Source organism: Anas platyrhynchos, chromosome 6 (genome assembly GCF_047663525.1).
Source record: "Anas platyrhynchos isolate ZD024472 breed Pekin duck chromosome 6, IASCAAS_PekinDuck_T2T, whole genome shotgun sequence".
In the NCBI taxonomy this organism is placed as follows: Eukaryota; Metazoa; Chordata; class Aves; order Anseriformes; family Anatidae; genus Anas; species Anas platyrhynchos.
Window position 1 is genome coordinate 32,301,381 of NC_092592.1, and position 19,477 is coordinate 32,320,857.

Below are 19,477 nucleotides of genomic sequence, written 5' to 3' on the forward strand. Positions count from 1 at the left end.
AGCAAAGTCACGAGTATTGTAATAAAAAAGAACAGATAGTGTTGTGGAAACATATGTGATTTTTCCTTATATTTATTTATTTCCATATCTCAACAATAACACCACTTTATGTTCCTCTTCTGCAGGAATTCCAAGGCCTCCACATCCTCCAGATATATCTCCTTACTATCCACTATCACCGGGCACTGTAGGACAAATCCCCCATCCGCTAGGATGGTTAGTACCACAGTAAGGAGTTCCATTTTTTTATTTTCCATTTTCTTTTTTGATGTGTAACATTTATGTTAAAAATTGTGTGTGTGTGCCTGTGTGTGTGCATTTGGATAAGTCTGTTTGCCAACTGCCAATATATTGAGTGATTATCAATTTACTCATCTCATACAAATTAATTAAAACTTATACCAGGTCATGTGGTCTTAAACAAACATGGGCAGTTGGGCACGGCTTTGCATGTTGTCTCAACCAGCTGATGGCTTGTGAAGCATGAATTTTTAAATCATTTTGCAGAAATGTTCTTTTCTTGTTAATGCTCTCACACTCCACCACATTTGTTTGTTTTCAATATGCCCTCACGCTTGGTTTTCTGGGAGCTCACAGTGGATCTAATGGACTTCTTTAATGTTTTCTTAACAGCCATCCTCAGTGAAAATGCACAACTTGAAATGTCATTGGCTTTCCCCCTTAAAATCCCCTTAATTTTTCTTGTGAAAAAGTAAAGCTTTACATCAACTGGTGAACAGCATTCCTGGTTGAGACAGGGTTGGACAGTTGGCATCTAAAGAATGGAATTTTCTTGCAAATAAGAACGAGGAATTAGTTTACTTTAAAACTGGCTAAGAAAAAAAAGCTATGGAAAGTTGTTGTTCTTGCAGTTTGTTTGTTTTTTCCCAACTCCTTATATTCCACTTGCAGAACCTTGTTGGATATGAGGTTCCCTCCAATAACTGAGTCCTTATTTTCTTTTTTTTTTTTCTTATGTTACCATCTCTGCAATGGTTTTGTGACACATTTGAACACTTCCTAGGTCTTGTGTACAGTATATTTGATTAAAACATTATAAAATACTTCCATGCTGCTGCATATAATGATTCTGTGCATTACAGATCAAGATCATTACCTTATTTTTCTCACCTAGTTAGCCTCATCAATATGGGGGAGATCAGATTTCTTTAGAAATTACTTTCTCAAAGCTAGAAATAGTTTGTTCCTTCTTGAGGTTGTTTGGTCATCTGTGCTAAAATATCTTGCCTTCCCTAAGGAAACCAAATTTACGCCTGCAGGAGAGTGAGGCAGAGCAGTGGAGTCCTCACACGCACTCAGTTTTCGGGCAGGTGAAGGGTTTGAGGACACGGGTGCCTGGGGTGTTTAAGAGGTGCAGAGGATTCAGGAGAGCTGGAGCTTGGACCTCAGCCTCAGCAGCCCACTTCTGGCCACTCTGCAAGCCCTCCTTCATCACAGGATGGTCATGCAACTTGCGTGGAGTAGAGGCCCTCCCTCACGGAGAGCAAGACACGTCCATCATGTCTGCAGAAGGCTGAGTTTCTACAGAAGAGCACAGCATGAGCAGAACAAAAACCCAGAGTTGCTGCTCTCTGAAATGATAAATTTCTCCTCATTTGTGGTGATTTACCTTTTATATAGGACACCTTGAACGCATGTTGGCTTCTTTTTTTCTTCTTTCTTGCCAGCAGGGCCTAACTGCAGTACAGCCAGCTCAGGCTTGGAGCTCTGTTGCAACCACTTAGCTCAAGTTGGCACAGCAAAAGCCTCGTCACTTAAAATAAATATACTCAATGAATACCAAAAGGCACTAACATCAAAGATGTGAGAGTTTAGGAAGAAATTCCTCAGTGTTGTTGGCCTGTGCCTCATTGCACATTGTTGTCTCAGAGCCTTTCATCATTGTGTGCAGACACAGGGTTGTCCTCCTTGAACCTCATGTTGTGGCTGCCAAACCCACGCGAATGCTGCCACATGTGGCCAAGTTCATCAGGCAGGTGATAATGGCCACCTTTGTCACAGGAAGACTCTGTCATCACCGCTGGCTTATAACAAGCTAACACCCATGGCTTATTTGTCTAACCACAACTCTTGGAGCTTCTCTGAATGGTATCATGGAGGGATGATACCATCACATTCACTGTTGCTCTAGGAGAGCAGCTGGGCCGTTTTCGCAGAAGTAACCCCAGATTTTTATTTCCCCTCTCATTGCCACTCGCGCTTCACCATCTACTTCCCAACCCATCAATCCTCAACTGGCCAGGGTGTCCCTAGCACTGTACCCCCCCAGAATGCATCCTGCCCATTCAGATGATAGATTTGAAGGACAGATGAAAAGAGCTAGCCAGCACAGACAAACCTCAATCAGAAAAAGTTGTGTGTCTTTCATGAGGATGCTGTTTTGCATGTTGCTGTATTTTTTAATTATTGTAATGAGGTGTGATTGTCTATTGGTTACCCACAATACTTCTTGGGGACTCTCCCCCGGTAACTCTTGTCAACACTTGTTAATCTGACAAAAGGCTACAAATTAAGCTCTGTTAATTTAATGTTTTCTCACCGAGATCTAAATACCGAAAGAGGCCCAAAGCGCAACTGAAGTCCTTTGATTCACTGTACTTTATTTTGGTATAAATTTACATTCATTATTGTTTTCCTTTGGATGTGTAGCCCTCAATTAGTGTGATGGCTCCATTAAAGCAAGCGAGACTTCGCCTTTAATTATTACAACAAAACACCTAGTTTCAGCTTGGGGAGAGGGTCTCTATTGACATAAGCAGAGGTTATAAAATTTAATTAGCCATTCCTATCAGATTTATGGCATTCAAATTGTTCTGTGTTTCTTTCCTTTGATCCTTGCTGTACAATCCCCAAGATTTTTGTTCTGATCAAATGAGAATAAAGCTTAGTGTGCAGAGAGAAGTTTTTTGTTGTTGTTGTTGTGTGTTTTTTTTTTTTTAAACCCTTTTTTCTTTCTCTCATTCTCTCTTTCCCTTCTTTTTGCCAGGCAAGGTCAGCCAGTGTACCCAATCACGACAGGGGGTTTCCGCCACCCTTACCCAACAGCTCTGACCGTCAATGCTTCCATGTCAAGGTGAGTTCAAATACTGAGGTCCTGAGTCTAGAGCAAGTGTAACTCCTCCTGCCACCCTCTCTAGAGGAGGGCATTTCATCTAGGAAACGTATTCCTGAAAGCACATCAGTTAAACAGTCATCCTTAGTTTTTTGGTAGGGCGGAGGAGGAGAGGGCGAGCAGTACCTTCCAATTTGATCAGAAGAGGATGTCTCAGTGCTCTCATTGGTCTTTAAGAATTTGTTTTTGAGGGAGAGGTGGAGGAGCAGGAAGTCATCTTTAAAAGCCAACTAAATGAAAAAGCTGTGAGAATGTGATGTTGAAAAAGCAAGGAGGAGAAGTCGTGCCACCTTTTGCTTTCTCGGTGGCTATCACCCAGAGCAGCGCTCTGTGTGCGAGAGGGGAGGCCGGGGAGCAGGGTGGGGGCTGCTCTTCATTCAAGCAGAGTTGGAAGGAAGGTTATTGCGCTGTATTTTCCCTACCAAAGCTCCAAACACTGATAGACAACATGAAAGGGCCTGCCTGACCCTTAAAGCTTTAGAAGTATATATTTCTCCCCCTCCCTACCTTCAATTAATTCCATCTAATTTTCCAGGGGCTGCTAGTTTTATTTACAAACTGGTTGGCAGCACTATGTTTAAGTAATCACTAATTGCTCCTAATGATAGTTTTATTTTCTGTTCATCTGATTTTCAGTCTGGTTAATTAAATCGGTGGAGGTTTAGACTTTCCTGATGGGCTGAAACAGCTAATCCATTTTGATGATGGCACATAATTAAATTAGCATGCATTACATAGCAAGGTTCCACATCTCTTCCCTTCTCTGTCCCTTCCTCTCCATCTCTGCAGTTTAATATGTGAAGGTTGGCATATAGAGGATTTAAGGAGGAGAAGATTAGGTGGGGGGGAACACACCTCCTTGAGCAAGGGAAACCTGTAACTAGAGCTCGTGACTGAATGGGTAGGGAAATACTGTGTTGTGTGCTTTTAGATAAGTAGAGTAAAAGCAAAAATTAAAATTTGCCCACATCGCTCCGGCAAACAGAAAAAGACAATGGAAAAAGCAACTTTTTGAAAAAAAAAAAATTAATAGACCCAGCTCAGGCAAAAAAATCCTGGGTTGTGGAGAGAGAGCTGCAAATTTAAACAATGATTCCCTCCCTCTATTTAATCTTTTTTAATATCTATAAAAGGCTTGCAGGCATGGTGCGAGGCAAAGTAGAGCTTGATTTAGTTTAATTATTATTAGAGAGGCTAGTCATTTGGGGGAGGGGGGGGTGTGGGAGGGGGGAGGCTATATTCCCAAGATAGGCTTTATGAAAGGTATCTAGTTAAAAAGAGTACACAGCAAATTAAATACATTATTGTGGTAATGGGACGACAGAAGTAGAGGTCTATTATACTTATGGCAGTTATAGGAAATGTAGGCTCCTTGCCCTGTTCTAGCACATCCTTTGATATTCATTCCATTCAGCAGCAGGGCCAGGACTTCTCAGAATTAAGTGATGGGTCATTATACTTTAAACACCATGGAGAAGCCTAGATTGGCAATTAAACAGCACTTGCTGACACTCGCTTGTGCCACCCTGTGACCCCCTTTAGATTGAGTTGTTGGAGCTCGGGGCCCTCAGCCTGCTAAATTGGTAGCAGGCACTTCTCCTGACGAGGGCTGGCTCTGAAATCTGCCGGCTTCAAAGGGAGCAAGATCATGTATAAACCATAATGTGGGTGCACCGTGGCTCAAAAAATAAGGCAGGAATAGATGAAATGTTACAAGTGCAAGGGGAAAATGAGAGAATAATGACAAATCTAATGCAACTCAAAGCAGAATTGTTGCACAGAAAAATGCATCCCACTGCTTGTGCATAAAATCAAGGCAGGCAGATGACATCCAGTTAACAGAAACATGTCAACAGTGAAGTAAAGTGAGAGTGAGTAAGAGAGAAGCCCTTGAGACAGCCAGGAACAAAAAATTAGTTGTCCTTAACAAGTTAAGACTCATCATTATATTCTGGCTTGGAGCCATAAAAGGAGACAGTGGTGTATAATGAGCTACTTAGAATTTTTAGGGTGTTTATTGCAATTCATGGAATCCTTGTCTAGAGAAAAAAAATACGGGGGGATGTCTTAGGCAAAGGTGAGGGGTGTGTGTATAGGCGCACAGCCTTTCTTTTTGTCTTGACGTGTGCCCATACGTACACACGCGCCCAGGCGCAGACGCAGGCCGATGAATAGATTTAAGATGTTTATCCTTTGTTTCAGCCCAGAAACTCCCCTCCTGGTTTCCCACAGCTGGGAACACCCTCTGGGCAGACCGTGCTCCGACACACAATTTTCTCATGCCTGCCGTATCAGGTGGAGCACCTGCACTCAGCAGCGGGGCAGCCCTGGCCCTGAGCGCCCGGCGTGCCTGCAGACGTGCCCTGCGGGCAGCATCCCTGCAGCAAGGCACAAGCCTCAGGGCTGCTGTCTCCACTCTGGCCGAATGCTGAATCCAGGGCAGACCCCATTCTCAGCCCCCTGTCCTCCAAGACCCCGTCCACATCCTTCCAGAGCCTCGCTTTAAAGGGAATTCCCGCACTTGCCTGCGTTGTGATGCAGACCTTTGGAGCACATAACGCTTCCCAGCCCTGAATATTCCCTGAGCTTAGTAATTACACTTCATTAGTTAGAGTGTGCTTATGAATAGTTTATAAAAGGTTAATGGGTGACTAATAGTGATTTTAATAAACGGTTTAAACTATTAAGGTAGTGTCTTCAGGTTGTTTTAACCATTTACAACTCTTTTCTCCGCTGGTAGCATCATCCCCTTCGCTTCTGAAGCATGCAATATGCTTATAACATCTCTTGATCCTTCATTATCCCTTTGTAATATGCCCGTAACGCAAACTGAGACAGGGTTAGCTGACTGATGGGCAAACAGTGGACCCACTGTGAAAAAACTGCTGGGAGAGGAAATCAGGAAATAATTTAACAGAATTGCACCAGACAAACACTGCACAGCAGTTAAGTGGTGGCAGTGGAAAATACCTGTTGTAATTGAAATTTCAGAGGAAATTCACTTTTGCTGAATGTAATTACTGAAGTTGGAGCATGGCCAGGAACTTAAAAATTAACACTCCTTCCCCATTCTTACTGCCATGTGACTGGGTGTCTGCGTAGAAATCAGTAGGCACTTGGACTTGGAGTCTAACACTTTGATCTTTGGAGCCAATGGGGTGGTGTGATTGACCTGGGGTTTTGGAGCACGTTTTTATGGCCCCAAACGTAGGAAGGAGCATGTAAATCTGATGGGTAGCATTGTGCCAGTTGGGCATCTTCAACCTGTAATAATAAATGGTCACTGGTAATGCACACAAAACTTCCTTTGGGAAAACTGCCAGTCCCAAAATAATTGCTGAGCTGCAGCTGCCTGCCGATGAAGTTTACCATGTCTCTGAAGTGTAGGGTTTGCTGGGTACGGTCTCAGCCCCGCTGAACTCAGTGAGGTTTTGCCATCCTTCTGGTTACAGCCATGGTTCCACACAACGTGTGTGTAGGCATCTCCTCCTCAGCTGCCCTTCCTCCCATACGGCCACACCTCCAATGTGCAGATACTCATCCTCCTAAATGGTAACTGGGGAAAACACTTCTCCCATAACTGGGGGAGGAGTTGCATTTTAGGCAGATTTCTTCACCCTCCTTAATTTTTGATTAGCAGAAGATACTTAAATCTTCATCAAAAGTAAACTGACAAAATTAGCCCCTATATTTTGTTGAATTTGTTTCCTTCAGAGCTCCTGACCACACAATTCAGCGTGTAGGCAGCATTCACTTTTCAGTGCATTTTAGTTTTAATTTTAGACCGGATCCTCGTTCAGGGAGCAAGCCCACGACCCAGTTATCACGGACACTTCCCGGGGTCCTGTTCAAAAGCTTAACAACCACCACCTCTTGTCCCCATTAACTCCAGCTGTAACGATCCTTCTGTGCTATCTGGGTGCCGTTCCACAGTGATGACCCTAACCTCATTCAGGCCCTCATACCCCGCTGGCCTTGTGCTACTACTGCGCTTGGCTGTTCTTCCTTGCTGGTATACGCTCTCTATCCCGTGTCCTCACGTCACTCAAGCTCCTCCTGCCCGCTCTGCAGAGGTAGGCTTGTCGTCTCCATCTTCATTCTTCGTTGACCCATCATCTCTGGCTCTTTCCAGTTTGAACCCTAGCCAGTCCCAGCAGCATCGCCCTCACCTCAATTCTGGATCTTTACAGTCAGCCTAGGATTGGATAGGATGTGTGCCGACATTTTATCACAGTGCTTGTACTGATGTCAGCAAATCAGATTTTTTAAAAAATTTGAGATTTTTTTTTTTGAAGAGCAGTCCCCTGTGGACTCTTGCTATCAGCTTTTATTGTTTGCATTGCACTGTGTCTGGATGCCCCATCCACTGTGGGAACAAACTTCACCTCTAGCCATGTCCAACCATGAGAGGAAAGCAGAGGAAAGCAATGCAAAGGTCCAGGTTGTGTCTTGGTGACAGAGGGCTAGTGCCATGGCAGAAGTGGGACCTGGATATTGCTCTTCTTGCAGCCTCACCATTCCCTGCCATTCTGACCTACCGCTCATCAAAGCATTTCCTCAGACATGCACTTCTCTCCCAGCTTCTTTTGTCAGAGTTTTGACAATCCACTTGGATATTTGTGTCCATGAGTCTTTAGCAAAAGTAAAATCCAAAGAGGAATGACCATTTTGGTGGCCATTCTCCTTCTCCCCTGCCTTCACAGCCTCCTCCTTTCCTTCTCTCCATGTCTTTGTTCACGGGAGCTGCGATTCTCTGCAGTCTGAACAATTTCACATTCTCCCTGTCAGTCCCTGCTCTTCCCACCAGTGCCTCAAAGACAAAATACTTCTGTCTCATGATCTTGAGTACTACCAGCTGGTAGACAAAGATGCACAGAGCTCGTTGTGGACAATACCTCTTGTTTATTAAAGTACCTCTGTGTCATCTTCTGAACATAAGGAATGTCTAGGGAGTTTTCTGGGTTTTAAGCTCAGGAATGGAATTTATAAGAGAGGAATAAAAATAAAGAAATCTCACTGTATTTCTGATAATTGTGCACGCTCTGCTTCACCATAGTCTGTCACCCCATTTTAAACCCTATTAGATAGAAAAAAGGACATTATATATCAATGATAGAAGATGTAATTCTTTATCCATTGCATGTTCTGTATTCTCAGGGTACTTTATTTGGACCAAGATGGCTCAAAGTCTGGGATAAGTGTAGGAAGGTACAACAATAGCAAAAATCTTGCTTACCGGATCAGTTTAGCCATGGACTTTTTGTGGGAAGGTATTTTTAAGCCAAAAGGTTAGGCTAGATCCCATTCCTTGGAAATGTATAAACTTCAGTGGGGGGTTTCTAAGGGACAGGCAGTAGCTCACTTCTGTTGTGCTTTCCTTATTCACTGCAAAACCTTTTTTTTTTTTTTTTTGAAATAATTGAGGAATAATCATAAGTTGTTAATAATGCTTTTGACAAGTTTGTTAAGTGCAGTTAAAAATTAGAAAGTCTGACTTATAGTGGTATGTTTATGCTGTGGCCCCAAATTAGATACATGAGAAGCATTGCCCATCTCTCTGAATCCAGTTGCAGGACTGGGGCCTGTCCCTGGATATGACCATAAAGCTGTCAACATTTTTTGTCTTTAGAAAAACTACTTTGTTATTTGACTTGAATTTAAGCCTTCCTAGGGTACCACAGTGGACCAAAATTGGCTTAATTCCACAATCTACCAAACTTCTGTTAAAGCAGTGTGGCTCAGGGATATATCAGACATAAATTACTATTTTCCTTTGCTCCATCAACAAAATGTAGCTAATGAGGCTTCTATCAGGATTATCAAAAACGCATCTAGATTGTGTTGGCATTAATATTTTATTTTGCTGTCAATATGCAACAAAAGATGTCATCCCAAATTCACAATGTGATTCAGCATGATAAAAATTGATTCCTTGGTTGCCACAGATAATTTCTCAGTAAAGAAATAGACCAGTGGATTTTCTTGCAGGTAGCTGAAATTCCACTTTCATCCCAAGTTCATTCAGTTGAATTTGCCTTTTGTTAAAGATGTTAAAAATCATGATGTCTCATGTCAGTAATGATAATGAAGGGGAAGATTGGCTTTAATGACATTAGAAGAGTCATTATGTTTAATTTATTGCTAATTAATGCTGCCAGCTTTCATATGCTTTGTCTAGCTGTCATGTGCTTGTTATATGCCTTTTTTTTTTTTAAATGTGTGTACACATCCCTCCCCATTCATTCATTTTTATTCTGACGATTTACACAGCTTTCTCTCCTCTAGGTTTCCTCCACACATGGTCCCGCCACACCATAGTTTACATACAACTGGAATCCCTCATCCGGCCATAGTCACACCAACAGTCAAACAAGAATCTTCCCAGAGCGACGTTGGCTCACTCCACAGCTCGTAAGTTTTTGCTTCTTGCGTGTTGCTTTTAGAACACCCAAAGTAGCAGCTTTGCAAGTGTAGCTTTGGAAAGGCTTGGGTTTGTGCGAATGTTTTTGCTGTAGAATATATAAATGTATATATTTTTTTAACATTTTAAGCATTTCAGTTCCCAGAGATGATGGGGTGTGATTATTTCCTCAACCATCACGCTCACAAGCCCTCCCCATAAAGCAAGAACCCATTTTCTGGCCATTTCTTTCTGAGGTTATTCAAGGGGCTGAGGATGTACTTGGTGATATTACATAAACATGAGACTGTTTTTTTTAATAATGCTGTTAAAACTGTTCTCATGTAGCAGCTAGTGTAAAGGCTCTAGAGAACCTTCTGTTCCTCTTTCTAGAGACTAATTTCTGAGGATTAATGTTAAGGGATTGAGGGGATTAATTTAATAAATTCACAAGAGTTCTCACTGTGAGGATTTTGTCTGTTGTATCTTTACCCTTCAGAAAACATCAGGACTCCAAAAAAGAAGAAGAGAAAAAGAAGCCACACATAAAGAAACCTCTTAATGCATTTATGTTGTATATGAAGGAAATGAGAGCAAAAGTTGTAGCAGAATGCACATTGAAAGAGAGCGCAGCCATCAACCAAATCCTCGGTCGGAGGGTAGGTAACAAGGGAGAAGCACAAACGGGGACTGACCCTCGGTAGGATTCGGACCGCTTGCAGAGAGAGGGAGTTGTGTCCTTCTGAATCGGTGTGTTTTCCTCTTATTTTGGTAATGGAAAGGGAAGTACTGTGTGTTCACAGAATCCAGCTATACCAAAGGCCTTTTTTTGGTTTGGTTTTCACAAACACTTTTTGCTGGTGGGGTCATTCATGGGGAGTGGGGAAAGTTAATTAGTAGCAGTATTATTTCAGTGTTATTTCCATGACTGGGAGATGGAGAAATCTCAGATTTCTTGTTTTGTTCAACAAATGGGCAGGAAAGTAAATGGGGGAGAGGGAGGTCTTTGGGAAGTGTGGTACAAGTATCATAAACTGTGCAAGCTGGAGGAAAAGAGGGGATGCTGGTGGAGAAGGGAAAGGGAGAACCTCTAAATCTGTAACTGAAATCTGACTTAGGACAAGTGCTTCAGCTTCTGGGTCCTCTCCCCTGTTCTTTGCTTTTGTTTAGTGTTCCTAATCGTCTCATCAGGAAAATGAAAGGGCTGAATGAATAGAAGCAATTAGTTTTGACTCGGCTGAGTTAACTGGAGTTATAATCTGGAGTTATACATAAAATATGAATGTCAGTGTGCCTGATCATCTGTTTTATCTATTTGTTTGGGAAAATCAATTCTAGCTGTATTTATGTATAAATAACATATTCTGCTGTTAACACACTTAAAAAACAACCAATCAACCAAACAAAACCCACACCACACTTGTGTTTTTTATTTTGTCTTTTTCTCTTTTCTTCACCTCAGTGGCATGCGTTATCCAGAGAAGAACAAGCGAAATACTATGAACTAGCAAGAAAGGAACGACAGCTTCATATGCAGCTGTACCCGGGCTGGTCCGCACGGGATAACTATGTAGGTTCCTATGTAGGTGGAAATTTTTTTAGTAGTAGAGCTTGTAGAAATGTATATGTGACCTGCTGAACTACGACCACACATTGCACACAAGCACTACTTGGAAAGCGTGCCTCAGGATCCCAATCTGGTAACAACAACGGACGCTTCCCTCTCTCTGATACTAAAACTATTGGGGATAATTCACAGCCCTCCACTTGGAAGAGGCTTCCTGGCTGGGTCTGGTAAAAGGTCAGAATTGGGGCATGACAGTAGAACTCTGTGAAGAAACTCTTGCCTTCACTTTTACTGGCATCTGGAGATGCTATTTGGCTTGCTGGTCATTTTAAATTTTATTTCACATATAGAAAAAAAATAAAATTCCCCTAGCATGGCTCCTCTCCTTTCCACCAAAAATATGAATAATTAGTGTCTTGTGCTTATCTGTGTGAGAGTATAGTGGAAAGTGGAAGAATGACTTATCCTAGCTTCAGAGAAGGACTGGCAAAACCAAAAGCATGACTTGTTTGAAAGTCTTACTCTCAAGTGGGGTTAAATGAATTATTCCACGCTCTACTGTTGTATATTTCGATTGTGTTCTGCTTTTTCATGGCCATATAATCTTTTTTTTTTTTTTTCTCCCCTCATCTTTTTTTGAAGAGTATTTTGGACTTTGTGATCAATTCATGGAGTGTTCTTAAGACTGATTCCCTCATCCACCTTTCAGAAAGCCCATTTTGTAGCTAGAAGTAGAATTTTCTGTCTGTTAAAAATGTAAGGCCAGCATTGTAACCACTTACTGGTAGTATATAACCCCTTCTTCCATGAAGGGTAAGCAGTGCATCTGGTAATAAGTGTTTACAAGCCTAAACCCGTACATTTTTGACATATTTGTAGACTGGGGGGAACTCTAAACCCTCCTTAATAGGATTATAGCAACATCTTTTTTTTTTTTTAAAAAAAAAAAACAACAAACAAACACCTAAAGCTTTCAAGTTATCTGATTCTAGAATAAACCTTGCTCCCTACCTTGCAGATAGACTTCCATGCAGGTCTGGGGACAAGTATCTGTAAATTTGATGTTAGTTACGTATAGTGATACACGTTTTGTTTTTGCTGAAGTCTGTCTCTTCCATCATTGCCATCATCGCTGCCTATTTTACCATAAATACCATTTTGCCTAAGTCACATGAACCATGTGCTTTCTGTGTGGCAATGTTTACCTCTTTGAGCATTTGTGCTTTCACATGTATGTGTGTGAAACCAGGTCTCAGTCTGCAGCAAAGCCTAGAGCAGCAGCATCTCTCCGTGCTCTTCCAGCATTTCAGCAGTAGAGAATACTCATACACATGCTCACTTACTTAGCTACATTTCCTTAAGGACATTTTTTGAAATACTTCTGTTTTTCTCGATCATCTTTTCTTTCTGTTGGGCTCTGCCTTGCTCCCTCCTTTGCTTGTCGCTGGAGGTGTAGTGGTGTGTGTTCCTCAGAGACAGAGGAAACCTCTTTAAGCCCACCGAGGCACTGCTCCTGCTAAGAACACGTTTCCTTTCTTTTCGTTACAGTATGGCCTGAGACTGTCAGACCATAGGCTTGAGGTAGTTCCTCGGCACTGTGCAGTATTGTCATCTTGGGTGTTCAAAAGAGAGTTACAGGCTCGACTGAGGCTTCGGGAATGCTCATTCTGCGCCGTGACTGTGCCACTGACAGATGGGCATGTACAAAGCCTGAAGTGCTTAGGACCTTTACTTTTGTCCTCACCATGTGAGCACTGAGAAACCCTTTCTTCTCGAGCTAAAAAGGACAGGATGAGAAAGCCGTCGCTTTCCCAGCGGCTTGATGCTGTACCCCCAGGTGACCTTCAGGGGGAACCTTCCTGCCTGAGGAGAGCGCAGCAGCTTTGCATCACACGATTGCATCATCTGCAGGATTTTTTTTTCCCCTCTCCCATCCGTTCAGAGCTCTCCAAGTTCCCCACCTCCCTCAGCATTTCATAGCGCCTTAAGACCTTCACACATCTAGAACGGGAGCGTGTTTGGGGTGCTTGAAATGGTTAAATCGTTAGGCATTTCCCATTAGGCATGAGGATGGGGCCAGCTGTAGCCCACGTCTTCAGAAATAGGAGCTCTGCATTCAAGAAATGCAGCTTTCAGCCTGCTCTTAAATAAGAGAAGAGGATTCAGTAAATCCCCTGTGGCTTGCTGGTGTCACAAGGCGCGCTCGTTCTTCCTGAGATCTAATAGGAGTTGTTAAGCGGTGCTGAGTGCTGGACTCAGGTATATGTAAGTGTCTAGTCACTTTGCCTGCCGGTTGTCTGGAAAATTAGTACCAAAGAACTCTGCAGTCTTGTCAAAACCCATGTTGCTTTGGCCCTGTCGAGAGAGCTGCCAAAACATTTAGCAAGTATGTACATCCACATTTCCTTGCAGCCTTAGAATTTGTATAGGATGATGATGAGAAATGTTACAGACCATCTGCTCCTGTCTTAGGAGGGCAATCTGAAGCACAGACAAAACTGTCTTCTGCCGAGTGCTTGAAGAACTGCTGCTGTAATTATTTCTTTAAGTCCACATATTAATTTAGCAATGCAATATCTTCTCTCAGTGCAAAAATTGAACAAGAGACCATGGTAGTTTTTCCCTATAAGCTTTGCAAAGAACGTCAGAGAAGTCAGTGGGACCTTTTTCAGTTCTTTGTTAGGAAAGCGTTTGTTGAAGAGGAACCAAAAATTCCTGGTTCCTGGCTGACATTCCCGTATATCAGTCATTTTTAATAGATTGCTCCCTGAAGGGGTTATAGTATGTAAATACCTGGCTTGAAGAAGTCTGTAAAGGGCTGATGGCTCCTGACCTGTGTTCTGGCTGGCCATCAAGTGAAAAAGTGATGAGGTCTCAAGTTAGACCGGCCCTTCAATCCTCAAATGCACTGAGAAATGAATCAAGATGGCCACAAGATGCAGTCTGTTAATTATGCAAGTGGCCTCCTTGAGATTAAATAGAAATCAGGCTTACAATCCTTAGGCAATTGTCTGGTTTCAGTTACATTGTAAAGCTGGAAAAATTCACTGACTTTCACAGAATTACTGTCAATTTAGATTAATGTAGATGGAGCAGAGCCCGAGCCCCTTGTATTTCTGTGTGTTGTATGGACTTCAGGATCCATGTTTTCCCCTATTTTATTCTCAGGATTTTTAGGAGCAGTGCTTGTCTGTCTTGTTTTCCTGTCTTGTTTGACTCATGGGTGCTGTAGCAATTAACCCAGAGCTTTCAATATCTCCCCAAATGGCCTCAGAGGTGTCCAAAATGTTTTTTCAGCAGCATTCAGGCTGCAGGATTATGTGCATGTTGCTTGAAAGACATTTAAAATCGACAGTGCACACTGCTTTTTCCATCACAAGAAGGCTTTCTCAGACAGGGCTGTACTTATCACAGCCTGGACAGCAGGGGGGCAGTTTACAAGCAAGGGGGAGCGAGTACAGAAGCCCCACGCCAGACAGCTGGCTTTTGGGGAGGAGAAACAAGACAACAACAGATCAGAATCCAGCATTCACACTGAGGGAATTTCTTACTGATATGTATCAGAGCAAGCCAAATGTTACAGTGGATGTGCCAAGCTGAAGCCGATCTTAACCCTGTAGTTGGGAGCCAGACCAACCTACTGAGAAGTTCGCTATGTGGGAGAACCCTTTGGCTTCCCCACAGATACGTCCAGCCCTTCAAAAGTGCTCTGAGATTCCTTCTTCCAAGATGTGTTTGTTCCCTCTTGCCCACAAGGGACTGCTTGTCTGGTGTCTGTTCACCAACTTCTCCTACCACCACATCTTCAAAAGCAGGAATCCCCACACTGCTCGCAGTCGACATTGCTGGCCCCAAAGTTGTTGCTTTTAGTAGCTGGCGAGCTATAAAAACAAAATGACTCTATCATCTTGCACTGGCCTTTTTGTACTCTGCAGACTCTGTAGTTCAGCGTTAGAAGAATTTTCTTAGAAAACAACTTCTCTTTTGAGCCATGCTTATCACTTTATAACTCCTCTTAGAAGACGGTTGTTGGGTTTCCCTAGAACTCAGGCTGGAGCTCCTGGTTGTGTCCTCTCCAAACTGAGGAGCGACCAGCTCCTGCTTACCCGACCTTGTCTGTTCCCTTCCTCCCTCCAGTTAGAGGCTGTGACAAATCACATCATCTCCTTGGGCAGTATTTGGAAAATAGACACAGTTTAGCAAAATACTGCTTGTTTTCTTTGCGCTCAAGCAAAATGTGGAAAGGGTCTTGGTTATATCTGTGTTTTTTCCTTTTCTTGGCCTTGTTCCCTAGGCTGTGAGTGCACTTACAGACCTGCAGGTTAGGTGTTGCTCATTATCACAGCTCCCTTGTCTGCTTTAGCAGTCAACACTGGGTGCCAGGGCACTCTGAGGGCTCACTCCCACCTCACCCATGCATCCCCCATCTTTCAGTCTCCTCTGTTCCCATTTCTTCCCCACCCCGCCTCACACATACGGGGCCACAAGTAACTTGTGAAACTTCCAGGTGCAGGATTGTGTGTGTCAAATGCGTGCCGTCATTACAATCTCATCTCAAAAGGAGCATCTTGCAAGCCTGCCAGCACCCCCTCCAGCTGCTTGTGGCTTTGGGGTGGGTGTTGGTATGGAGTGGGGGGCAGGCAGAGCCGTCCCCATGGCACAAGCATCCCCTTGGGACCCCTTGGCCCCGCTAGGATGGGGGGAGTGGGTTCAGCTCCTGGTGTCCTCCGGCCCCATCCCTATCGCTCTGTGCCACCTCACAGGATATGTGGCTTTGTCTCGGCTTGGTTTTAATCCTTCTCCTTTGTGTGTGTGTCATGCAGGGCAAGAAGAAGAAGAGGAAAAGGGATAAGCAACCAGGAGAGACCAACGGTAAGTAAAAATAAGTCTAAATATCTCGCTTAGTGGAAGTGTGGCAGTCCCGGTATGACGCTCCTAGGTTCGGGGGAGGTGGGCTCGAGTCTCCTGGCCTCACGGGGAGCCGGTCCCTATAGCAGGCAGCCTTTTTTTTAATGCACTCTAGTTATTTACACATTACTGCCCTTCTAAAACTAGTAACCAAGCCATTGCATGTAAGAGCCTCTTGTGACGTTAGCCAAATTTATTCCTAGTAATTACCCAGCCTTTAACTGCAGATCCATAGTGGTAATGCCTATGCTGTTGTTGATAAAGTTGTCTGCTTATTTTGCGCATATGTGTGTGCGTGTACGTACGTATGTATGTGTTTGGTATTAATTTGGGCTGTACCTGTATGTTCTGATGCATGCCTTACAGTGGTAAATCGCACCCATTTTAAATTAAGGAGGTTTGCCATTCTATATAGGAAATTAGAAATACTGCATAGGCAATCTCATAGTCAATTTTGAAGAAGCCCTGACTTAATTTTTTTGAAGCCTTTGTATAATTTGTTCTTTTTTTTCAGAACACAGCGAATGTTTCCTAAATCCTTGCCTTTCACTTCCTCCGATTACAGGTGCTAACGTCATTTTGAGTCATTTAAAATAGTTTATAAACTGCTTTTTAATTTTTTTTTCCTGCCATTATAGACTTTAACATTAAACACTTATGACATTAAGAAAAAAAATACCATCCACACGTTTTTATATTTATTATCTATTTATCTTTATATCTATTATATGTTTGATAGTATTTTTTTAATTTTGTTTTCATCTTTTTGTAACAATTGCTATTAAAACGTAATACAGTAAAATAACGCAAGAGTTGTACTAACTGTGCAAATTGAATATGCAGTATTTCTTTAAAGAGACTGATAAAGAATGGAAGCAAGTCAGTAATGAACCTCCTTAATCTAATGGCATTTTTCATGGCTCCCACTAAGTCTTCTCACATTAGCATGCGTACGCATTTTTTTTATTATTATTTTAGTTTTGATTTTTTTTTTTTTGCCTTTCTGCTCAAGCCTATTCATTGCAATTCACTAGCTCTACTAACTCAGCACCTTGCCATGCTTTACGTTTTATTTTCTGGCTGATACTAACATGCTCATTTCGCAATCTGCTTATTCTTATCCATTCTTTTAAATACAAATTAATAGAAAGAAATAAATTGAATGTTATTCCAAAAGCTGCATTATCCCAGGAGATATAATTTCCTTTTTTTTTTTCTTTTTTTTCTCTTTTTTTATTTATTTTTATTTTGTATCTGAGTTGAAGAAAAAAGCATGTTCAGGATCTAACTTCCATACTCAGCTTCTTTTCTTCCTTTTTTCCCCTCTCAAAAAAGAGAATAAAAAAAAAACCAACCCAAATAAATCTCGCCTGAAACATCCTGTTAGACCAGCCACAATGACTTTCCTCTACCTGCTCTTTTAAAAGGGAAAGAAACAGTCCTTTATAAAGGGATACTGCAGCTTTAATTGCAACAGCTAATTTCAAGAGTTGAATAAAAATGTGATTATCACTTTTTTAACTTTTAAATCAAAAGTCAATATTTTGCAATTAATAACGAGGACATTGATTTTTATTCCCTTTTTTATTTTTATTTTTTCCTTATTTTTATCTTTCTCTTTTTTCTCCCCTTTTCTCTCTCTTTCTCTCTCTCTCTCTCTCCCCCTCTCCCCTTTCTTTTTCCTCTCCCCCTTTTCTGCTCGCTTTTCTTGAACTCATTCAGACCTGAGCGCTCCTAAGAAATGCCGAGCGCGCTTTGGCCTTGATCAACAGAATAACTGGTGCGGCCCCTGCAGGTGTGTATAGTTTTCCCAGACTCGCTATGGCTGATTTGCAGCTGGTTTATTTGGTACTTTCCCCTTTTTTTCCTGCCTTGTTGCTTTGTAGCTCTGTGTTGTGATCTAGAAGACACAAGGGAGTGGGACACTGCCATGAGTTATCGTCTCTCTGAAAAGGTTTTGCTTATTTTTTTTGTTGGTTTTTCTTTTTTTTTTTTTTTTTTCCTTCCTCTTTGCTGCTGCTAGCCAAAAACCCACTGTAAAACAGCATCAGCCTTAAGCCTCTCTGATCCCTGGCTCAAACACAGCCCTGCCCTCCCGGCCTCCAATCCAGGAAAGTCACATTTTCGTGAGGCGCCCCCAAAGCCCTCGGTAGCACGGCACCGAGTGCGGTGCCGACACTGGACACACGCACAGCGGTGTCGGAGATTTTTGGTTTTGTTTTGGCTCATTGTCAAAGTCCTGTTTATTCGTGCCCTTGGTATGAGGGGAGATTACCAAATAAAACGGAGGTGATTAAAACCTAAACGTAGCTGTAGCTAAGATTACACAGTCCAAATGAGCTCTATCCACCATTGTGTTGTATTTTTTGTGTTTACCTTATGCTAACAGATGCAAATACTCCAAAGAAGTGTCGGGCATTGTTCGGGCTTGACCGACAGAGTTTATGGTGCAAACCATGCAGGTATAATACTACCCATTAGGCCTTTGGGGAAATAAAAGCAATCTGTCCTCTTAGTGCATTTGTGTGATTTTATTTTTTTAATCTTTTTTCCCCACTCCCCACCTTTCTCTCTCCCACAGCATCAATTGCTAATAATCTTTGATCCTTGGAATTTCTTGCTAATTTAATGCCATTTTCTCTCTTTCTTTACCAATAACCTCTCCCTGGTGGTAGAACTGGGAACAAGAAAACTTGAAGTGCTTTTAGCTGGCAGTTGGTTTTGTCGTTGTTGTTTTTTTTTTTTCCCTCCAGATTGTCAGCAAAAAAGATTTAGCTGGACATCTATATTTTGTTTTTTGTTTGGGTCTATGTCCACTGCCTCCAAAGGCTGTTCTGGGATCTGCAGCACTAGTATTTTTCAAATGATTATAGATATAAAAGCCAGTGTTTACAGCTTATATTGTAACACTTTTTTGGTGTTATTTGCAAAATTAAATCCCTACCTATGGGTTTATATGCCTTGGTAAGGCTTATATAGATAACACTTTTTTAAATGATCTGATGTCTTTTTTTTTTCTCTCCCTGAAATTATTTTTTTTCTAAATTTTATCCCAGCATGTGAGCTGTAAACTCTTGAGCTCTAGACAAAACTAATTCCAGCTTTAGTAGGACAGTTTCCAGCATTAAAAGGAGGTGAAAGACATCAGAGAGCCCAAATTTCGACAGCCCATGTTCTACTGGAATTTAATTTCATGTATAACTCAGTACATGCTTCTTTCTTGGTGGAGGGATACCGAGTAGTTCTTTTCTCATTCCTTTTTCCTTATATGATCGCATTTGGTTAAATTTGTTGTTTCTTTGTTCTGATACAAGCAGTCTTTGAATTTGGAATATTATGATGGTAGGTATTTCAACCCAAACCACACTCTATGTGTAGTGATTCCTCTCCCACATTTTCCCCTCTTACTCATGCCAGTCCCATGTGCTTCATCTCATTTAGAATGTAGATCAGATGTTCATCATATTTT

The 19,477-nt window shown here is 42.1% G+C and overlaps 1 protein-coding gene across 32 annotated transcripts in view; it reads left to right on the forward strand.

Moving 5' to 3' along the window:
- Window positions 1–19,477, forward strand: part of TCF7L2 (transcription factor 7 like 2) — a 177,110-nt gene that overhangs the window by 151,335 nt on the left and 6,298 nt on the right. For 4 of the 32 annotated variants that reach the window (XM_038180941.2, XM_038180932.2, XM_038180946.2 and 1 more), the window contains 8 exons: window positions 126–228; window positions 3,008–3,094; window positions 9,404–9,544; window positions 10,033–10,192; window positions 10,996–11,115; window positions 15,924–15,972; window positions 16,523–16,573; window positions 17,731–17,803. In XM_038180941.2, the coding sequence (XP_038036869.1) occupies window positions 126–228; window positions 3,008–3,094; window positions 9,404–9,544; window positions 10,033–10,192; window positions 10,996–11,115; window positions 15,924–15,972; window positions 16,523–16,573; window positions 17,731–17,803 (784 nt within the window). Of the gene's footprint in view, window positions 1–125; window positions 229–3,007; window positions 3,095–9,403; window positions 9,545–10,032; window positions 10,193–10,995; window positions 11,116–15,923; window positions 15,977–16,522; window positions 16,574–17,730; window positions 17,804–18,397; window positions 18,472–19,325; window positions 19,351–19,477 lie in introns of those variants that run through there. The other 28 variants (XM_027460635.3, XM_027460629.3, XM_027460628.3 and 25 more) reach the window with 25 other exon arrangements.